The 23,320-nt window shown below is 42.8% G+C and overlaps 1 protein-coding gene across 1 annotated transcript; it reads right to left on the bottom strand.

The window, feature by feature from the left end:
- Positions 1-95: 95 nt before the first annotated feature.
- On the bottom strand, positions 96-22,375 carry LOC135764902 (probable polypeptide N-acetylgalactosaminyltransferase 8). Its single transcript, XM_073813397.1, has 12 exons — positions 22,371-22,375; positions 21,657-21,751; positions 21,100-21,334; positions 19,453-19,619; positions 18,825-19,008; positions 17,794-17,991; positions 15,035-15,149; positions 14,397-14,582; positions 14,164-14,301; positions 4,415-4,510; positions 1,922-2,089; positions 96-1,446 (listed from the first exon to the last, which is right to left on the bottom strand). Exons 1-12 carry the CDS (start codon positions 22,373-22,375, stop codon positions 1,312-1,314), a joined length of 1,722 nt encoding a protein of 573 aa, XP_073669498.1. The 3' UTR covers positions 96-1,311.
- Between the last annotated feature and the right edge of the window lie 945 nt (positions 22,376-23,320).

Here is a 23,320-nt window from a genome sequence, read left to right as displayed (position 1 = left end):
TTGGCACATTAGGAGACAACTGTTTACAAAATTACATATATTGTACATGTTTGATCCTGTCTGTGAAATCCAGGCTGAAGTCTCATAACCTAATAATGACATTGGCAGCATCAAAGATTGATTTTATTCAGTCAATATTAAAGATATCATGATTATGTTTTCACAGAAGGTTCTTTACATTAGATAGGATGATATTATGTAGAAAACAGTAAAATCACAAAAGAAAGACTTCAGCTGGGTTTTCACAGGCAGGCAGCGTCACATTTTGTTGATAATTATTTTGTCTATGCTGTAAATTATTTGACAGTGAAATCAAACGCAACAGGCTTAAAAGAGATTTAACCTCTAACAGTTTTATTACCACAAGTACACGAACATTTGCTCACTATAAAGTCCAGGTTATATTATAATTTGTTTATGACAAAATGTTTTCTCAGTAACCGTAAAAAACCCTTTATACACATTTAAAAACATCAATAAGAAAAGAGTTAAAAGTTTGTTTACTGACAGTTAAAGGTTAAAGCATTTCAGATCTTGGATCATTTACATCTCTGTAAATGTACAAAAGAAAAATTACCATGCATGCTGCATAAAGTGTTTATTGATGGTTTCTGATGGACAGAGCACTCCCAAAAGTAACATTCAATACAAATATACCGTTAGATACAGAGTTCATTAGTGGTGAGAGAAATCTGTCATCTATTATTAGAGACAATAATAACAACTAATATTAGCTGTTATTCATATTAACAAGAGCTAATAAAGTCAAGTAACATGTACCAATGTGATAAACCACAATGAATTAATGGTAGACAAACAAATGTATTAAAGCACAAACAAATGTAATGTATTCATACAAAACACAGAAAAGCGTTATGTAAACAGTAAAATTACAGAAAATTGGTGAAAACAACCTCCAAAGTTTGTGAAGCCATACACACCCTGTATACTGTACTTTTAAGATATATACACCAAAAGTTAAAAAAGATAAATGAATAAAATGTTCTGCAAAGCACCAAGGTGAACATAAAACAGAGCAGAAATACACAAATGTTCAATGAATAAGAATAAAGATGTGTATTTGGCCCAGAAAACTGGTCACAAAATGGTCCCTAGCTGTCACTGGGACAGTATACCCTTTTAAAAAGTGCACCTTTACACCTAAAGAGCTTATATTAGTACCTCAATATTGGCACCAGATGTATAGTATGTCTGTATCTAAATTGTTCGTATTAGGACCTTTTTAAGGAGTGACAGCTTGGGATCTTTTGACCATTTTTTCTAAAACTGTATGTTTTTAAATTCCTTTCATTAAAATTCTTTGACAACATGTTGTATTTTCCATTTTTGACCTGTGCAGTTTTGGATAACAAGATGGTAGCGTGAATCCTGTCCTTGTGCAATCTCAAGACATCGGTTTGTATTTTTATTTCTTATTTCTTGGCCCTAAAAATACAACATAAAGGTCACTAATTGTTAATACACATACTTAACACACTAAGGCCTGGGCCCAGTTGCATAAAGCACCTTAAGTGTAATTTTCCCTTAAGTTAACACTTATGTCTCCCTTAAACTTAAGGGTGTTGCAGAAAAAACCCTTAAGTTTTTTCTGTTGCATCTCCATGGCAACAATAGTATTTTATAACGACAAACCTGGGTCGTGAAACACTTAACGATTACTTTTACCTAAGAGAACCGTTTAAGGAATTATACTGTATGCAACACCCTTAAATTATTCTCTTAGTTAAGGGGAATTTACCCCTTAAGTGTCATACTTAAGGGAAAAACTTAAGGTGCTTTATGCAACCGGGCCCTGGTTTCACAGAAATGGTTTAGCTAAAGCCAGGACTAGGACATGTGTATTAGTCTTGGACCATAGCCTAAAGCCTTAAGATTAATAAGAAAAATCACAGTACCGTACCTGGGTAAAGCTCCACTGTATATGAAGTCCTTTCTCTTTGGCATGTTTACAGTCAATTAATGTTGGTGTATTTCCAGAGCCAGAATCCAATAGACACCGGTTAGAATTGTAAATGTGAGATTTGATGCCTCCAACATAAATTTCCCCATTATGGCTGTAGTAACAATGCTGTAAGAGACAATAAAATGAGTGGTTCACTCTTAATACACTTATTGAATAATAATTCTGCTTAAATGTTCTTAGAAAAGCTATTAAACCATATTATGATGTGAAAACCTAGCTAAAGTCATTTTATTGTGATTTACAGTTATCTACACAACTCATCCTACATAATGTAATAAACATTCTGTGAAACATAACCTTAAAGCTCCACTGTGTAAGATCTACTCCCATCTAGCGGTGAAAGTCTATATGACAAGCAACTGAATAATACTTTCTAGCCCCCCCCATTCGGAACGCGTTTTAACTCGTACGGTGGCCCGGCCGTGTCATGCCAAGGTTAACATGGCTTCCAGTAGCTACAAAGCAAAAGCAATGAGAAAAAAATGAACAATTTGCAATGTCCTTTGCCTGTGATCCATCAAAGCACACCGATTTATGTTTAACATGAAAAAAGTCTGATTGTCATGATATGTCCGCTTAAAATCACATACAAAAAGCAACCATGACGGGTTTAAATGGACGCGAATTAATATTATGTCAAAGTACAATGCTTATGTTTTAAGTAAACGTTACATGTCCGTGTATATGTAAGAGCTTTCTCTCATATTGGTGAAAAAAGATCACGCAACTTTCACACGCTTGTAAAATGAAACGAAAGACGCGCAGATCAGACGCTTTTATCAGAGTATTATGTCAGACATTATGTCAGAGTACAATGCTTATGTTTTAAGTAAACGTTACATGTCCGTGTATATGTAAGAGCTTTCTCTCATAATGGTGAAAAAAGATCGCGCAACTTTCACACCCTTGTAAAATGAAACGAAAGACGCGCAGATCAGACGCTTTTATCAGAGTATTATGTCAGACATTATGTCAGAGTACAATGCTTATGTTTTAAGTAAACGTTACATGTCCGTGTATATGTAAGAGCTTTCTCTCATATTGGTGAAAAAAGATCGCGCAACTTTCACAAGCTTGTAAAATGAAACGAAAGACGCGCAGATCAGACGCTTTTATCAGAGTATTATGTCAGACATTATGTCAGAGTACAATGCTTATGTTTTAAGTAAACGTTACATGTCCGTGTATATGTAAGAGCTTTCTCTCATATTGGTGAAAAAAGATCGCGCAACTTTCACACGCTTGTAAAATGAAACGAAAGACGCGCAGATCAGACGCTTTTATCAATGAAAGGCTAAAAATAGCGCTGTCACAGTGTGTTTGTGCTAGAGGTCAGAAAAGATGAAAAACATTTATCTCAGTACCTCAGATTACATAAATGGGCGGAGAGACGGCGTCTGTCTGTTTGAACACATTAAACCACATGCATGTTTACACTAACAAGTGTTATGCATAATCATGCTAAAGTTAGCCAAGGAACTATAAAACTTCAAGTTTACAACATGGACTGTATAGATGTAAACGAATATGCTGAATTACCTGTGGAGAATATAGAAAGTGCAACTTCAGTGTCCCTTGAGCCCCCTCTTGGAAAACTAACTCCAATAGTGAGTTTGGTCTTGATGTTTTTCCTGTCGCGTTGTCGTTTAAAATCCCCGTTTCGCTTCCTTGGCGATTTGTTTTAATGTCCTCGAGAATATGTCTTCAACAGGCTTTCAAATCAAAGCATTAGATCGCAGGTTCATCACGGTGTGCGGTTGTTGTAAAATCCGAAGGATTCAGCTACGCAGGTCACAGGCTGGATACGATACGTCATCAAGCCTGGTTTATTTAAATCAACTGAGCATTACATTCGCAAGTCATACGCATATTACATCAATTTACAATTAACTAAAAATAATTGTCAGCTTTATAATTGTTAATATTCTGAAATAAGACTGCCTTGATGACGTATACCGCCTACACATGCAACCTCTGGAGGCTTCAGCTATCGGCCAGCATGAGTGTAGAGTGAAAGCGCGAAAGGCGGAGCTTGAATTTCAGGAATGTCCCTCGTCGGCGAATGTATTTCAAAGATGGAGGCACAACATGGATTCAGCCAGAGAGCGCTTCGACGGTATGCATTTTAAATAGCAGATTCTACACTTACGAGAATACTTTCATTAGTGGGTGGGAAGTAATTACACATGAATGAGCACATACTTTTGAAAGAAAACATGGGTTTTTGTTAAGAATTAACTCAATAAAGTACACAGTAGAGCTTTAATATCTTTAATATTGACCGAGTAAGGTCATGTCAAAGATTAAAATCGAGTGAAATCAAACTTTAATGCCCCTTGATCTTATATCTAGAAGATGAGACTTTAGCCTGATTTTTACATAAGGATCACATATTATAAGTCCGTTGCATTATAATCCTTTATACATTACCTGAGGATTATAATAATGACAGTTATAAAGAATTGGTACACTTCCGGGTACAGGTCCTTGATCAATGCAGAGGTCTTCTTTTATGTCGTTCTTTAACTGTTATGTAAAATAAAAATTTAGAGATTGAAAAGGAGAAGTTAAGATAGTAATAGGCTACATATTAATGAACTCACATGATATGTATCTAGACCAGTAATTCTCAAAGTGTGGTCCACGGACCACTAGTGGTCCGCCAAACCCCCCCAGTGGTCCACCACTAGGCAAGTGTTTATAAAATCGTCACTTTTTTAAGTAGATTTTTAATGCACTTGTAAAACTGTGATATCAGTTCTTGCCGTTCTGTTTTAATAATGTAAAAATCGATCGGTGGCTAAACCAAAGAGGAGTCAAAATAAGGATCAAGCGTCAACTGAAAGCAGCTAAAATCCACAGATCTATTAGTTTTGTAATGTACTAGTTTTTGTTTCATGTGTAAAATCCCTGTAATTTCAGTGATTTTGGACATTAAGGGGAACCACTTTTTCAGCATTTTATTGTTACCATAGTTACAACCATAGACTTCACATACCCACCATCTCAGTTTTAAACTAAGGGCCCTTTGGAATGACATTAAGTGGGACCTAGGCTCTTATACTATGTTTAATTGCAGTTATTTTCATATGTGCAGTTTGTTGTTCACATTAAGCTAAAACTCATTTCACATTTACTTGTTCAAATGAAATAAAATTCATATAATAATTTCTGAACATAGCATTGCATTTGTGTTTAAAATATGACTTTTGCATATTAAACTTCAATTTAGCTTATCCTTCCTATTTTGTTGTTTTTTGGGGGTGTGTTAGAGTGGGATTCTGTTAGGTGGTCCTCAGAAAAAAAATGGAAGATAAAGTGGTCCTTGGGCTGAAAAAGTTTGAAAAAAACACTGATCTAGACAATATGTACCCTGATATAAAATCAAAAAGGATCAACTTGTTTAGCCATGTGAAGGCAAATATGCAGTAAGAAATGTTAATACTGAGAGCAAATATGATCAACGTTAGCAAATATAAGTTTTCTAATAACACATTCTGCTGGTCATTCAGTGGTCACCAACCCTGTTCATAGAGATCTATCCTCCTGGCTACTTTAGATCCAACCCTGCTTCCCCACACCTGACTCGGGTAGCCGTGAAAAGCTTGATTAGCAGGTTCAGGTTTATTTGAAGAGGTGAACTCTGCAGGAAAGTATATCTTCAGCAACAGGGTTGGTGACCACAGTTCTATGGCTCAGCTCCTGTGTCCTTGAATCTCTTTTTGCAATATCTCGGCAGCCAAAATCACTTATTTTCAAAACAAGATCAATAACACTTCAAACACCTGACAATTATTCTCAACATTCTCTTCTGTTCTCAGGGAATCATGCTGGTCTATGCTGGTTTGATGCTAGTTTAGCTGTTTTTTTCAGCAGGGCTATATGCTAATCTTTCACAAAGCAACCTACTGCATAGTCAGCATTCACTGGAGTTTCGCTCGGTTAGTTTAACTCGTATCTCACAGACAGATCATTCAAGGTATAATGAAGAGGAGTGACATTCAGGTCATACCAGCTGACCACTGGGGTTCCCCAGGGTTCAGTTTTTGGCCCCGTCCTCTTTTCTATAATATTCAAACTTCTTTACTTCCAAACATTAAGGCACATTTCTTCTTATTGTTGCTACCTCACTCCACTTGCTGTAGCAGCCTGGATCAAATTGAAGTCTTTGACACTGGACTTTAGGTCTTTAAAGAGCCCATATTTTTTTTTCATGATTTTACTTGTGTGTAAGTGTGTGTTAGTACATGTTAAACATCTGCAAAGTTACAAATCCCAAAGTCTACGATGACGCAAGTTATAATCTTCAACTGAAATCTCTTTTCTTGGACTACAATAAAAGCAAGGATTGTAGGCAACAGTTTACTTCCGCAGCGAGTTGACGTGGACTTGATGCACATTATCATAATTCTGCCCGCTTCAGACTCGCAGCCTGAAAGCCTATGTTTTCATATTTAAAGAATTTACTAGTGACTATTTAAATCATGATTCAAACACATGTTTTGAGCAGTATGGAGTAGCGCTTGTTGTTTGTCCTTTCTACAATCACAAATGCAGATATGGTTTTAGTATCCTTATACCAATCTGTTATGCTCTGGTCAAGCCAGGCTGGCAAAGTTGAACGATCATTTTGGTCATCTGCATTTTCTGGATCAGAGTCAGGCTTGTATTGATAAGGTAGAAAGGACAACATTATCTCCTGTTGGGAGTTGAATTTATTATTTGGCCAATCCCAACGCACTGAATAGCTGGCCAATTAAAGCACACCATGCTTTCTGAGAACAATGATCTTTGTAAAAAAATCGATGCGTTTTAGAAAGGTGGGGCACAGAGGAACAACAATAATGTACATATGTGGAGAATTTATTTTTACCATAAACCGTGTGAACACATTGCATTACACCAAATACACAAAGTAAGGTTCTTTTTAGCAATGTAATAGGGGCTCTTTAACCTCAACTAACTCCTACAGTCAAACATCCCCTCTCGCCATTTATGCTTGGAAGCTTGGTAAATTGCCTGGTTGTTCCATCACAAAGAGGCACCAAATCACTTAAAAATGTTTACCCACTCTTTTCCTCTCTGGTGAAATTTGCTTTCAGCCTCCACCCACAGTCCATCCTTTAAGAAAGCAACCGACCGTTTGAGGATTATGTCAAGGAATTCCCGGATACACTATAATAATGACATGCTGAAGGACATCTTTTATAATGCACTTGATAGGGATTTACGCCTGCATATGCCACATAAGCCTCAACCTTGTCTTTGGAGGGATATATTGACTTTGCTTTACTAATGAGTGGATCTCCCTTCACTGTGGGTGTTGTGGATGGAAAACCAGAGGCTGTTCACAATACACCAACCCATGTTATGCCTGTTTTGCCACAATCAGCTCAAGCTAAGCCTGTCTCTGTCTCTAAGATGGCCGCCACCATGCCTGTCTCTAAGATGCCCGCCACCAAGCCAGTTTCTGCAGCCAAGATGGCTGTCACTTTACCTGCACCTGTTTTTAGGATGGCTACAACCATAACTGCACCTGTTATCCAAGACCCGACTATTGATGTCAAGTCTGCTGGATGTCCCGATGTTGTCTGTGCAGACAGCTAGGATCTCAAGTCAAGTTTTGTCCAGTTCTGTGGTCCCTATGGTAATGGAGGTATGTCCTTTGAACTCTGCGCTTCCTGTATTTGCCATGGCCCTGTGGTGTGTGGTCTGTTTTCTGCTCTTGTCTTTCATGTAAGGATTCTCAAGCCCATGAATCTGAATCATCCGATACAGCTCCTGTCACGGCTAGAAACCTGAACCTCATGCACATTCTGCCACGAGTGAGTCGTCTGATTCACCTGAGTCATCTGGTTCACCTGAGTCTGATTCACCTGAATCGTCTGGTTCACCTGAGTCGCCTGCACTTCATGTTTCAGTTGGAAGGTCCGAATCTAAGTCCCCTGAGCTTATTGTCCTGACCACGTCTGCTGAGCATAAGTTTCCTGAATTTATGTTCATGGTTCCCCTTCAGTCGGTCACTACGACGTCACGTCGTGACCGACGAATTGGGAACTCGCTTAGAGAGACCAATCTGCTTCGTACTCTACTAAAACGCCAATGAACTTGGCATTGAGATATTTGCATAATGCTGGCGCCGCCCCGCCAGGTGCGTATATAAGCCACAGGTGCAAATATGGAAATTAGCTTTTTTCGCTTCGAAAGCCGGCATTATCTGCTACTGAGAAGCTACTCTCTGCTCTTCTGGGAACGGTTGCTGAAGTTGATTGACAAGCAGTATTGACACAGCGGACGCTCGCAGTATTCCACTGCTCTGCATATTTTTTGTTTTGAGTTTAGTGTGTGCGTTGCCTCTCCCTGTGCGCATCATCAGCTGAGCACCTAAAGAGTGATTTCCCTAAAGAGTGATACGTGAGAGCTCTGTGTCTTTTTAAAGACAGCCACTCTCTCGTATATTCGGAGATCAGCGTCCTTTTCAGGATAGCTTTTCCTCTGTGCGATCTTGGATGCGAGAAGTACAGGGATTCCAGTGACGGTCACGAGCGCTGTCTTCGTGCTTGGGCATCGAGCACTCCGAGGCTGCGTTCGTGGAGAGCTTTTGTTCTCTCTGTGAGAGCATAACCCTCTTGGATTGTGGAGACGACTGTCGTTTCTACGGGAACGACGTCCGCGCCTTTGCAGTGCTGAACGCCGTCATGGTGCGGCTGTCAAGCGCTTGCAGGACGCTCTTCGCATCACTACGCTGAGTAGGACGGAGGATGCGTCCTTCACCTACCGGCCTTCTCATCCTCAGCCGGTTGAGGCTCCGGTGGAGACTGCAGAGTCGTGTTCTGCGATTTCTGCCGAATCCATTGGACCTCCTTCTGGTCCCGTCACTTCTGCAGCATCAGAGGGGTGCCCATTTTTTCCCTCCGAGGCGGAGTCGTCCCGGAGATGGCGGCCGTGCCCGCTCGAGCGGCGGAAACGGTAGAGTTGGAGGGGTTAATCCCTCTACGCCCGAACCGTCCCGCCCACATGATTGGTACTTCGGAGCTGCCCGGGCCTCTACGGTCCTCACCTCCTGTGCCTGCCTTTCCCGACGGCACGAAGAGCTGACGTGACTTGCGGCCGTCTCAGCCGTTCAGCTTTCACCCCTCATCTCCCTCACTAACGGAGCCGCTAAGGGGGATCCCTTCAGTGGAGCGGGGGGTTGCGATGCAGCTGCGTTCCTGGAGGGACCACCCAACCCTTCCCTCCCGTGTTTGTATAGACAGTCGTCCGGTTACGGGCGCTGCCCATCAGGCATGCGGAGACGCGGCTTCAGCCCTGCACGCATTAACGTACTGCAGGTTCACCAAGCGAAGGCTTTAGAGATATACGAGGGAAGCCGCGACCTTCAGTCGTGCGATGTCCACCACAGTGTTCAAGATCGCCACCTTTGGCTATGTCTGGCTTATATGACGGAATAACTTCATGAATGCTCCTGTCTCACAGACCGGCCTCTTCGGCGAGCCCGGGGAGTCGTACAGCTCCGCTGCGCAGACTGAGGCGATCTCCTAGGTCGTACCCCGGCGGATGAGAGCTGCCCTTGGTCCACCAACGCCGGCTCCTCAGTCTGCCTCTCGCCGTCGGCGTCCTGCGGCGGCCACCTCTGTTCTCCTCCTCGGACCCCATCTCGGCAGCGCAGGGGAACCGGTCGTCAGCAGCTCGCCCCGCCCGCTTAGCCGCTTCCCGTGAAAATCGGGAGTTTAAGTGGCCAGAGACGGGCGACCCGGAGTGGCAGAGGATCACTCTTCAGGAGACCGTGATTCGCTCCTTCCCCCGGTAGAGGGTCGGGTGGAAAATCCTTGGTTTGCATATGTTCCACCGGCTGTCCAGCCGGTACCCACTTAACCACACATAAGAGTGCATTCCTCTTTCCTCTCCGGGTCTCCGGAGGATCGAGAGAGCCGTGGGCGTACACCTGCTCACTCTACCTCTCCTCTATCGCCAGCGGGTGTCCTGAGGAGTCCGAGCTCTCCACTGAGGAGACCGGACCACCAGCACCCTCAGCGGGCTCAGGTCAGTGTCACACACACACACATACTGTAGATGTTTATGCTGTCACGGCAGACGCACCGGCAGTCTCACCTGTTTCGCTTCGCTGCCTCACCGCGGGTACTTCGGTAGTGTCGTTAATTCTCCTCGTACGGTCCCGGGATGCTTCGCTTCAGTTCCCAGCCCGTCTCGTTGGGTTTTACGCACTATCCGCCTCGGTTACGTAATACAATTACCGGCACTCCCCCAAATTCTCGGGCATTCGTTTCACTATAGCGAAAGCGTCCGATGCACATGTACTGCGTGCAAAAGTCGATGTCCTGCTGGCGAAGGACATTTCGAGCCGGTCCCTCTTACCGAGAATGATGATAAGGTTTTTCCAGCCTTTATCTCATATTACCCAAAATACGCGGTGGGTTACGACCGATTTATTTACGCTCCGGCTCTACAAGTGTGAACCTTTAGGATGATACGCCGAGGCTCGTATTTCAATATTCAAATCGGTTTGCAGCCTTTGACCTGTAGACGTGTACTTTGTGTCCATCTCCCCTCGCCTAGACCGTTTTTCGCTCTGCGTTCGTGGGGTGGGCATATTAATAAGTACACCATTCGAGCTGTCTCTCTCTCCCCGTGTCTCCATGAAAGTGCTAGTCATGGCATTTAAATCTCCGAGAGAGAGAGCGTTGTTCGCATTCTGCTTACAGTATATTTACGTCAACTATAATGGCTCGTTCTTGGCAAACGTGCGCGAACACAGAGATTTAATGCTTCAGCATCTCGCTCGTTTAAGTCATCAGGTCAGCTGGGAAAAGAGCAACTTTGCCCCGTGCAGAGGATCCTTTTCTCAGTTTGGAAATAGACTCGATCGATTTATTGGCGTGTTTTACAAGAGCGCGCAACCAGTCAGTTCTGACTTGCCTCGGTTTAATTCGAGGAAAGTACGCGGTCCCTCTGAAACAATTTCAGAAGCTCTTGGACATATGACAGCATGCTGCGGCTGTGACACTGCTCGAGCTGCTTCATATGAGACCGCTTCAGCATTGGTTTTACGATCGAGTCTCGAGGAGAGCGTGGCGCAACGGCATACACTGTGTAACCATTACACCTGTGTCATTTCAATTTTACCCCGTGGCAGACCCAGCATTTCTGATAGCAAGATATGCCCCTGAGTCGGGTCTCCTGGCATTCTGTAGCACATACAATGCCCCCAGCACGGGATGAGCAGCCACGTATGACGGGCTTGCAGTCTCAGGGGTGTGCATAGCACCCCAACTGCCGCGAGCGGTGCGCTGTATATCTGGGACTTGTACGCTCCGCTATGGAGATGCGAGGGAAGGATGTATTAGCCGACACCGACAACATTGCGACTGTTGCGTTATTTACCGTTAAGGCGGTTTTTGCGCTCTCGTCACCTGTCGCATCTCGCTCGTCATCTCCTCCTTTGGAGTCAGAAGCATCTGAGGTCCCTTCGTGCCATTTACATCCCGGGTTCGCTCAATACAGCGGCAGACGCGCTTTCCCGAGCTGCGCGCCCCGGTGAATGGCGACTCCACCCCCAGACGGTCCAGCTAATTTGGAAGAAGTTTGGTCGTGCGCAGATATATCTGTTTGCGTCGCCGGACGATACCCACTGTCGCCGGTTTTTATTCACTAACCGAGGGCAGCCTCGGCGTGGATGCGTTGGCACACAGCTGGCCGCGGGGGACGCGAAAATACGCATTCACTCCAGTGAGCTTAATTGCACAGACACTGTGCAAAGTCAGGCAGGACGAGGAGAGCCTTTCGTTAGTCGCCCCATACTGGACGACCAGGAATTGGTTTTCAGAGTTAACGCTCCTCGCGACAGCCCCTCCCTGGCGAATTCCCCTAGGAAGGACTTTCTTTCTTTAGGAAGGGGCACATTATGGCACCCGCGCCCCGACCTGTGGGATCTCCATGTATGGTCGTTGAGTGCGCGCAAGGTTTAGGTGATTTATCGCAAGCGGTATCTAACACCATCGACGCGGTACGAGCACCGTCCACAAGACGGGCTTACGCGCTTAAATGAAACCCTTTTCGTCACCTGGTGCTCTTCGCAACGCGAGGACCCCAGAGAATGCCCATTAACATTGTGCTTTTATATCTTTAACATAGGTTAGATGGTAGGCTGTCCCTCCGCCATTAAAGTTGATATCGCCGCTATTTCTGCTCATCACTCGCTTATTTACGGCAGATCAGTTGGCAGCATGATTTGGTTATTAGATTTTAAGAGGCGCTCGCAGGCTAAACCCCTCGCGCCCTCCCTCTATTCCTCCTGAGACCTGTCCATGGTGCTGAAGCCCTACTACAGGTTCCGCGTTCGAGCCTTTGCAGTCTGCGAGTCTGAAGTTTTTGTCAATGAAAACTCTGACCCTGCTAGCATTGGTCTCCGTGAAGAGAGTAAGGAATTTACATGCATTCTCTGTTGACGATTCGTGCCTTCAGTTTGGTCCTGCTGTCTCACTGAGACCCAGACCAGGCTACGTGCCCAAAGTTCCCACCACTCCCTTCAGAGATAAGGTGGTGAGCTTGCAAGCGCTGCCCCCCGGAGGAGGGCAGACCCAACCATGGCTTTATTATGCCCCGTACGAGCGTTACGCATCTACGTGGATCGCACACAAAGCCTTAGGACCTCAGATCAGCTCTTTGTTTGTTATGGTGGTCAGCAGAGAGGGAAAGCTGTCACTAAGCAGAGGATGTCTCATTGGATAGTTGATACTATCGCCCTTGCTTATAATCTGCAGGGCATTCCTTGTCCATTTAATTTGAGAGCTCACTCTACTAGAAGTGTTGCCTCATTTTGGGCATTCGCTCGTGGTTCCTCGCTACAGACATCTGCAGAGCTGCTGGTTGGGCGACACCTAATACGTTCATTAGATTTTAGTGTTCGTGTCGAGCCTGTCTCCTCTCGTGCCCTTTCCTCGTTAGGGGAAGCACAGAGAACAGGCTCGCAGGTCGGCTTGCAGCCTCCGACTGCTGCTCCAAACTGAGCTCAGTATGGAAGGCCATCAAGGCAAAAACGCGTAATAATTTGTTTTGCCTTCCTCCGCTGCCTTGGCAGCCTGATGTTGCGGAGCATCCGCTGCCAGCCTCTCACTAGCTGCATCCTCGCGAACCTGTGTTTGGCTCGGGCATCCACATTGCGTCCCACCGGGTTCCTTTGTGAGTATTTTCCGTGGGGTTAATCCTACTAGCCCACGTTTCCCTCAGCAGAGCACTGCTTTGCTTACACAGCCACGGCTGTCATTTATACCTCAACTACGGTTGACTTTCGCCCACCAATAGCCCTTAACGGGGCGGTGGCTTCCGCAGGGTCCCTATACCGCTCAGATAGGGCGCTTCCCAGTCGCTGGCACTACTGTGGGGTTAAAGGAACATCTAGTGCCCGGCCTTCTGCCTTAAAACCTAATTCTCCTTATCCTTAAGTGGAACCGGAGGGCTTTACGCAGACACTGGAAGAGGTCAGCCCTCAGTGGCGTTTTGGTAGGGATTCCCAATTCGTCGGTCACGACGTGACGTCGTAGTGACCGACTGAAGGGGAACGTCTCGGTTACGTATGTAACCCTCGTTCCCTGAAGGAGGGAACGGAGACGTCACGTCCCGTCGCCACAGGGCTGCTCCCTGCTGTTTATCGGCCGGTCACACTTTCCGGCTTTCTCAGCGAAATGAAGCTAATTTCCATATTTGCACCTGTGGCTTATATACGCACCTGGCACATGTTTGCTTGAGACAGCGCAAGCTAGCAGTAAGCTAAAGCTAATATTTACATTATAGCGATGACGTGACGATTCTCTCAGACCAATCAGTGATCTACAGTGTTTTCGCGTCACGTTTGGTATCAGCTCGGGTCGCTTGGAACCCCAACCGAGGTGGTACGAAAAAAAGTATCGGGTACTACGTACTGCACCCAATGGAAAAGCTCCCAAAAGTAAGCTGACCCGACCCAAACTAAACTAAACCGTGGGGTACTATGCAATGGAAAAGCGCCATAAGTGTACTCTACAAAGCCAGGTGTAACAAAGGGGTCGTTACACCTGGCTTTGTAGAGTACACTTACAGTACTGTTAGCTCACTGACAAAATGTTAAATTGGATCAAAGTGTCTGCTAAATCAATAAATGCAAATGTAAACATGATGCTTACCACACCATAACCCAATATGTTCTCCCAGGTGTCAAGCAGTGGATAAACGTTTTCCAGGTACCATTTAAAGGGTTTACATTTGAGTTTCTCTCGTAACTTTTTTCTCTCTGTCACATCTCCAATGTCAATCCCATGATCCTAGAGGGAAGAAATGTATTAATTTCTTAATCCAGGTTTAGGGTGGATATCTCTTTGCTTAAATAAATGATTCTTTGCCTCTGTCTTTTACTAACCTTGAAAGGGAGATTCCAGGCAATATTCACATTTGATTTATATTCATCCATCCATATTTCAGCCACCCTCAGGGCATTTCGAATCATGGGCTTGCTGAGATCTGGTGAATAAGGCTTATGTGCTCTTTCTATGTGCGCTATCTTGGAACACGGCACCACTTCGATACTTCCACCACAAAGCCAGACCTGATATAATTATTTCATATAACAAATATTTAACCAATTGTGACTCTGCCTATGAAATCAAATAAATATAAAGTTGTATCTAAATATGAGATTTCAATCATTGATTTCATTTAAATTTCAATATTATTTGACCTTATTTAGTTAATATTAAAGATACACTGTCAGAAAATGGTCCCAAGCTGTCCCTGGGGCAGTAGCCTTTAAAAAGGTTCTAATATGGACCATTTAGGTACAGATATGTATACATTTGGTACCTATCAGAGGTACAAATATGAACCCTTTAGGTGCAAAAGTTTACTTTTTTGAAAGGTTACTGCCCCATATATACCTAGGGACCATTTTTAATTATTTTTATAGATTATGTCGGCTGATTCTATGTAGAAAAAAACAAAAATAAATGACTGTTTCACACATATTACTGTTTCAGCCCAAAAATGTGAAGTATGACTTACACGTATTCCTAGTTCAACATTCTCTCCCCCATAAATCTCCATTCCTTCATCCAAAACACCAATTTCTCCTAAAAACTGACGATCGGCGACAAGGATACCCATTACAGAAGGACTCCTAACAATGCACAGAAACAAAACTGCAATCTGATGTGGATCCTGATTTTGTCAAACAATAAAAACCTGTGTATATTTAATTGTTTTACATGTTTCCGCAGCTTTTATGTTTGTATTATATCACAGTCATAGGCAGAGTTTGACTAGAGCCAGTTATGATTTTGTTTCAGCTATTAATGAAATCCAAGTATAAGAATTTATATTTTATTTGCCTAATCTTAATATTTTGGTAGATTGTGTGTGTAACTTAAGGATAAATTAGTTTAAATTCTTTTTTATATTTAAGATACAGATGTAACACTCATTCCCTTAAGGAAGGGAACAGGGACGTCACGTCGTAACCAACGAATTGGGAACACACTTGGCGGGAACAATCTACTTCGAGAAACTACTAAAGCGACAATGAACTTGGCATGCAGGTATTTGCATCTGCTGGCGCCGCTCTGCCGTACAAGAAACGGGCTTCAGGTGCAATACCAAATCAGCTATTGTTTGCTGAGAAATCTGACCATCAGTGTCCGGCTGGTATCAGCAGTGGAACAGCAAACTGTGGTGACGGAATGTGACATCTCCGTTTCCTTCCGTCAGGGAACGAGAGTTACATCCATAACCGAGACATTCCCTTTGAGTTTGTCACTATGACATCACGTTGTGACCGACAAATTGTGAATCCCTACCAATGCGCCCCTGTAGCTTCACCCATGGTAGTGAACTGGGCAAACTGGAAAGCAAACTTTTTTGTAACATTTCGACACTTCCATAATGGTGGAATCAAGTCAACACACTAGCCGACCCTCTGAGTTCTCACTGGTTTGAGGAGAGAACACGAGAGGATACAGTCTCGATACAAATACTATAGAATCTAGTTAATGTGTTAGGTGTCACCCAGGCTACACAACGAGGATCCACGAACTAATGCCCAAGATGATGCCACACTTTTGTAGAGTGAGCTCTCAAATTAAAAGGGTATGGGAATGCCCTGCTCCTGATAGGCAAGGGCTATTGTGTCCACAATCCATTGGGACATCTTCTGCTTGGTGACAGCTTTCCCTTTCTGCTGAACACCTTAACAGACAAAGAGCTGGTTTGAGGTCCTAAAGCTTTTGCAGTGCGTTTACAGGACATTACAAAGCCATGGCTGGGTCTGCCCCCTCCACCGGCAACACTTGCAGGTTCCCCACCTGATTTGAAAGGATTGACTTGGGAACGTACTCCAAGGCGCCACTGGCTGGGCTTCCAGCCTACATGACCAAACCCCTACAGATGATTCAGAACGCAGCGGCAAGAGTGGTCTTCAATGAGCCAAAGAGGGCGCACTTCACTCCTCTCTTTGTCAAATTACACTGGCTTACTATAGCAGTTAGCATCAAATTTAAAGCTCTGCTCCTGGCCTTTAAAACCACCACTGGGTCAGCACCCGCTTACCTTCACTTACTTATACAGCCTTATGTACCCTCTTGATCCCTGTGCTCTGCCACCGAGCGAGAGCTTGTGGTGCCATCTCAAAAAAAAACATTAGCGCGTACCTTGTCAGGAGCTGTTCACAACTGTGGAATGATCTGCCTGTCGTGACACGATCTGCTGACTCTGTAGCTTTCTTTAAGACTCTAAAAACCCATCTCTTCCACCATTTCCTCACTTCCTAAAAAATTACTTACTATCTTTCTCTATTTTTCCTTTCTCTTTATCTGTACATTTCTTAAAAAAAATTACTAACCAACCCTCGTCTATGTATACTGTGTTGGACTTGATGAGACTTTTCCAGTGCATTTATGTATTGTGTTCTTGTGTTGTTTTAATTGCTTTTATTGTTTACCTCGTAAGTCGCTTTGGACAAAAGCGTCTGCTAAATGACTAAATGTAAATGCATGGAAATATGCTTTTGGGCGTGAGCATTTTGAACAGTATCTTGTATAGAGCTCGATTCAGCAAACGCAGGTCCAGAATCGGTCGCAACTCGCCGTTTCTTGTGTACTATGAAGTAAGGGCTGTAATACCCAGACCTCATCTCGGCTGGAGGGACTGGCTTAATCGCGTCCTTCACCAGTAGGACAGCAATCTCCGCACGCAGTATGTGGGCATCAGCAGCTCAATGAAACGAACACCTGAGGATTTGGGGGGTTGTTGGAAGATCTGAATCGCATAGCCAAGACAGATTGTGGGTAAGAGCCAATTTGACAGGCTTGGAAGCTGTTGCCAAACCCCCAGGTACTGAACGAGAGGGATTAACGGCCCGACTGGTGTACCCGTGGTGAGCGGAGCCGAATTAATTGACGGTGTTTGCATTTTCCATCTTAGGCAGCGGGCTGAGTGGGCGGGGCAGACTGCTGACAACCGATTCCTTGCTTCTTAGAAGAAGCCCCAGGGAGGAACGGAGCCAACATCGAGGGCAAAGGTGTTGGCTTCTTGCGATGCCAATTTGTCGGTCGTGACGTCGTAGTGACCGTTTAAAATGGAACTTTCTCACTAATCTCAAAGTATTGCAGTACCCTTGTTTGCTGGTAGGTGCCCCAAGCACAAACGCAAAACTCTGCCTATGATCACAGTTTTAACCGATATTAAACCAGTGGGCAATGGTGGGACCTTAAAGTCAAAAAGTTTGATATCCAGTGGTTAAGAAGAGTGTTTATGTCTACATCACTTACTTTCCAGGTTCTGATGGGTCATTAAGATTAAACCATTCTGGCCGGAAGGACTCATACATGCACCAAAGGGCCCAGTCAAATGCATGAGCTGATGGGTGATAGTGAACAACATCCAGGGTGTCAAATTTTACCTTATCGAACACTGGGGACAACACTGTTGTCCTGTCTGCTTTGATTCTTGCAAGGAGCGGCTCTGCCCTAGAGCAACAAAGTGATCCTATGTAATTACAATGTTTATTTAAAAAAAATCTACTTCATCATATCAGAGTCCTGCTCGGGTCCATTTTTGGAGACACGCTCCCGCCCATATCCGCAAAGTTTAGCGCAAGATCCGACCCGTCACATGTGATTATATCAAAATTTAATTCGCACCCACCCCGACCCATTAATTTTTAGACTGTTACCCGTACACGCATTAATCACACATGCTAAAATTATTTCAATTAAAGTGCTTTATTTTTTATCTCGTACCTCTTTCAACATCACAACAGTGTCACGAATGTGCTAATGAAACAGGCTAAAGTGTGCTTTGTTTTGCAAGCATTCAAGTAGCCCACAATCGGCACAAATGGAACCTGATAACTATACACAAATAGACCTATTAATGAAAAAAAGAACAAGAAAAAATACCACCTACCTACACAACCCCTGCTGGGCTCGAAAATGCTCATCTCAAAATGCTTTCTACGTTCCCAGTTTCTGGCTATCAACGGCAAAACTTTATGTAACTCCTACAACGCTTGCTCCAGCTAGGCTATGAGAAGAATCAACAAAGGTTGCGTACTGTCGCAGTGGTGGTGAGGTGATGGGTCTAATGTCATATGTTGCGCGTATAATGGTAATTTAGACATACAAATATTGCACATATTTTCATTTGCGCTACTACCCGCCCACACAGAGTAAATTATCCGCCCGCATCCCCGCACGTGAATTTTAGGAATATCACAATCCACCCATTTTAGACACTTTTATGCGGGAAATCTGCAGGCATCCGACCCGTTGCAGGACTCTGCATCATATCTATTGCTTACCATTGCTTATGAACCTCAATGTGGGCATCCAAAATGGCTACCACTTGGCCTGTTGCCGCCTCCCAGCCTGAGATTCTCGCCTTCGCAAGACCCATCGGCCTTGTGTGTCTCACCTTCTTAAGTAAACCAGGCTTATCTTTATTAATTTGATCAATATATTCATCCAGAGCCAACTGCAGATCAACTGTCAGGAAAAATATAATTAGACGACATTTACAGTATTGTGCAAAAGTCTTAGGACATCATGCCACCATTAGATTTGTTGTTTTTGCAATGGTATAGGGACTGTAATTATTTCTCAGTCTCTTTATTAGAATACAACCAGAAAAGTATTAAAAACTAAATAAAATTTTAAGCATTGTTAAGTATTTAGTGTGAGCTCCCCTTATACTTTAGCAATAACAGGTAACCGCATGTCTTAAACCCGAATGAAATTAAACCCTAATCTAATCTAATGACTTGAGGACTTCAGTCTCCTCAAAAGAGACAAAAGCTATCAATAAGCATAAAATAATCTTATGAAATACATGAAAGACATTTAGTAATACAAGTTAACAGGCCAAACGCAAATTATATGTTGATGACAAAAAAATTATTGTAAGTGAAGACTGTAAGAATAATAACAAACCTTTGGAGCTGTAGTCATCAACCAAGATGATGTCCTTTAGTAAATGAGGCGGCGTTCTGTCAATAATGCTGCAGACAGCCCTCTGTATGATTGACAGAGCCTCATTTAAATAAATCAAAACCACACTGATGGTAGGTAAGTCTTTAGGGTAGATCTTCTCAGCACACCTGCATTTTTGTATATGAAATGAGTTGAGGATAATTAGAATACTCGTATATAGTAGGCATTGTCACACATTTCAAATACGTTACATATAAAGGTGGTCTTAGGTACAGTAACAAACAACATGCGATCAAAAAAAGAGTGGAAACAGTCACACTGTAAAAAGTTAAAGTTGGATTAACTAAAACTAAACACTTTTTCTTACCTGTTTAGATGCTATCAATTACAGTCATTTTTCCAGGTTTTCACTTAAAGTGACAAAATTTAAGTTGATAGAACTTAAATATTTATAAGTGTGACCAACTAAAGTAATTTTACATAATTTTGAAGTAATTTTGGAATAGATCCAAATTTCACTTTTTACAGTGCATGCTTCCATTAGTAATGTTTATTCAACTTAAAATTTTCCTTTAGTTTCACTTCAATAAACTTAATTTATTTAGGTGTTACCAATTGAAGTAACTTTTTAAGTTGAACCAACTTTTCACTATTTACAGTGTGTAAAAGTTTTGTGAAAACAAAGAAACCCTTTGCAAACATTAATGTGATCTTAATTATCTGTGTAAATTAAATATCTAACAGTCTAATTTTTTATACATTGGGGCGGTTTCCCGGAGAGGGATTAGAATAGTCCTAGACTTAAACACTTTTAAGAGCTCTCCAAACTGAAAACAACTTGCACCGACATATCTTAAAATACACCAGTGCCGTTTGTTTTACCTCAAAATGCACACAGGTAATTTTTTCAGTAAGGCATGTTTGTTAAAACTAGTTATATTTCCTAATTTAAATAAGGCCTAGTCCTGGATTAAGCTAATCCTGGTCCGGGACACCGCCCCATTATGTGTCATTTGGTGTTGATTTTGTGTTAAAAGTTACACAACATGTGTTGTTCCAATAATAACAGAGATGTGTGTATTCTGGGACAACTAACACGGATTGTGTTTTTTTTTAACATAGCCATTCTAAGACCTGCCCTCTTTTCTTGGAAATTACATTTGAACAAGCTACATAGGCTTGTGTGTATCCTCAAATGTATCTTTAGACTGATTTACTGCAATTTAGCCTCCTAAGACCTGTGTTCAGATACGTGGACATCATATTTTTTTGTTGTTTGCACCATAATACTTAATTATGTAATTGGAACCTGTTGTACACAAACGTGGGCAATTACACTGCTTTATGATCAAAGAAAAATATTTGGTTATATTTATTGGTTCTTCCTAACCCCAAAATATCTGGAAGAAATCTGAAAAAAGACAAACCAAAGTTTTGGTAGGAGGTTAAAGTTTTTTTTGGGGGGGGCACAGATGTATCTCAAGTCACTTTTTCATTATTTTGATAATGTTTATTTGTACTATTACATCACTGCACACAGTTTTCACCTGCATTAGTCATCTGCCTTTATATTTCAATGCCTTTTAATCCAGGTGCATGGCAGGGAGTGTTATACAAATCTGGGCATAAATAAACAAAGATAGTTACCTGTGATCTCGAGTGTCAGGGATTGTTCGGTTGACAGGTAATCTGTTACTCAAGAACACATTGTATCCATATTCCTGAAAGAGCTTTTCTGCTCGTGTCTGTTCTTCCTCTGAAAGTTCATTTCCCCATGAACTGAAGAGAAACGAATGTGGATACAACTTCTTAACTTTCATCGTTTTTTTCTGCTCCACATGAGATTCTTTCACTTGTTCATTTTTTACCTCTATGGATTTGCCTAAAAAGAAAAAGATCAAATAAGGTTTTCAGGTGAGAAGTCATTTTAACAGGAATAATATTTCTCAAAGTCAATTCATAGTACCAGACTAAAACACATTTCTAGCAAGAATTCAATATCAATAACACAACATTAAATGGTAAAGTCATAAATGAATCATGCAACATGCACAGAAACAAATAAGGTCACAAATACAACAAAACGTTAACCATGTTTGGTTACTTGGCTATAAAAACCAATTTAGAGGACATTTTAGTAAATGTTAAGCTATGTAATTTAGTCAAAAAAGTAGTATACAGTCAGTGAAGTGTCACAAACTCACCTATTTTATAAACTTGATCTTCTATTCTCTTCAGTCTTGTAAGGAATTCGAGATCTTCTGGTCTTTTTATCTTATCATTAGACCCCTCCTGATGTCTAACAAATGATAAATACACTAGAGAGTAAACTGTGAGACAGAAAATTAAAACACTGACCCTTGCAGCAATCCGCATTTTAAATCTCTCCTGATTTTTGTGATTCACTCTTAATGTAAGAGCACCTGTTTATAAAGGTGTCTGTCCACAGGTGCAGTTGTCTGTTAATATGAATATCTGATATAAGACCTGGGAGTGGTTTACACAATCCATGATATTGTCAGATGGATTAGAAGTCAAGGTTGACAAATTTAAACAAATAGCAGGGGTCTCATTTATAAAACGTTGCATAATTATCCTTATTAAAAGTTTAATTGTGCCAGGCTTGTGCACAATATAGAATTGAACTGAGAATGACTCCTGAATTCCAATTAAATTTTTAAATTTAAATTGAATTTGAATCAAAAACAGGATCTAGAATTACAATTCGAATTTGAATTAAAGGAAGCAGAATTGCAATTCAATAGAAATTCAAAGCCCACCCGCTTTTAACCATAAATGAACGCTAATCCGCATATTAATTAGACTGGCATTCAATTGGTAGGCAACCCGCCAATAATGCTGCCTTCACATGCTATGGAAAATTTTCCTTCCCTTTCAGTCGGTCACTACGACGTCACGTCATGACCGACGAATTGGGAAACGCTCCGCTGCAACCTATCTACTTCGAGAAACAAGTAAATCGCCAATGAACTTGGCATGCAGGTATTTGCATAATGCAGGCACCGTTCACCAGGTGCGTATATAAGCCGCAGGTGCAGAATTAAAGAGTGATTTCCTTAAAAGAGCAGCACGTTTGAGCTTTGTGTCTTTTAAAGACAGCCACGCACTCATGTCACGGTCGGGTGCGTCTTTTTAAAGATGCCATTCCGTCTATGGTCAGTTCCTGGATGAGGTATCTACATTGCTCCCCGGGATGGCCATGATCGTTGTCTTTCGTGTCTGGGGCTCCCGCATGCTGAAGCAGCGTTTCATGATAGCTCGTGCCCCATCTGTGAGGGCATGACTATGGTGGATCTATGGAGACGGGTGTCGTTTCTTGGAGTGGACTCAACCTCCCCCACCCGAACCGTCCCGCCTCGATGATGGGTACTTCGGGGGTGCCCGGACTTCTCAGTCCTCACCCCCCGTGCCTTTCTTCCCCGAGGTGGATGAAGAGCTGACTAGGTCGTGGAAAATCCTGTGTTCCGCCCGGAACCGGCCGTTTCAGCCTTCACCCCTCACCTCTCTCGATGGTGGGGCTGCCAGGGGGTATACTGGTATCCCGTCAGTGGAGTGGCCGGTCACGGTGCAACTGTGTCTGGCCGGTGTTGCTTCCTCCTGGCGGGACCAGCCTATTCTCCACTCACGTCATGCTCTCACAGATGGGGCACGAGCTATCATGAAACGCTGCCTCAGCGTGCAGGAGCCCCAGACACGAAAGACTTCCGCTCTAACTGGTGCTGCTTACCGAGCTTGTGGGGAGGCAGCCTTAGCCTTGCATGCCATGGCATTGCTGCAGGTTCATCAGGTTAAAGCTCTGAAGGGTAAAGATCCTTGGTTTCATTTTGTTTCCGTTAAGCCGGCTTTT

Source organism: Paramisgurnus dabryanus, chromosome 23 (genome assembly GCF_030506205.2).
Source record: "Paramisgurnus dabryanus chromosome 23, PD_genome_1.1, whole genome shotgun sequence".
NCBI lineage: Eukaryota > Metazoa > Chordata > Actinopteri > Cypriniformes > Cobitidae > Paramisgurnus > Paramisgurnus dabryanus.
This window is presented reverse-complemented; position numbering and strand designations above follow the sequence as displayed.

Bases quoted from the DNA above. Each gene is read 5' to 3' on its own strand.
- LOC135764902 (XM_073813397.1), bottom strand. The intron at 19,620-21,099 runs GTAACTATCTTT...ACAAAAATGCAG, and splicing joins CCTGACACTCGAGATCACAG to GTGTGCTGAGAAGATCTACC. The intron at 19,009-19,452 runs GTTTGTTATTAT...TTTTCCTGACAG, and splicing joins TGATGACTACAGCTCCAAAG to TTGATCTGCAGTTGGCTCTG.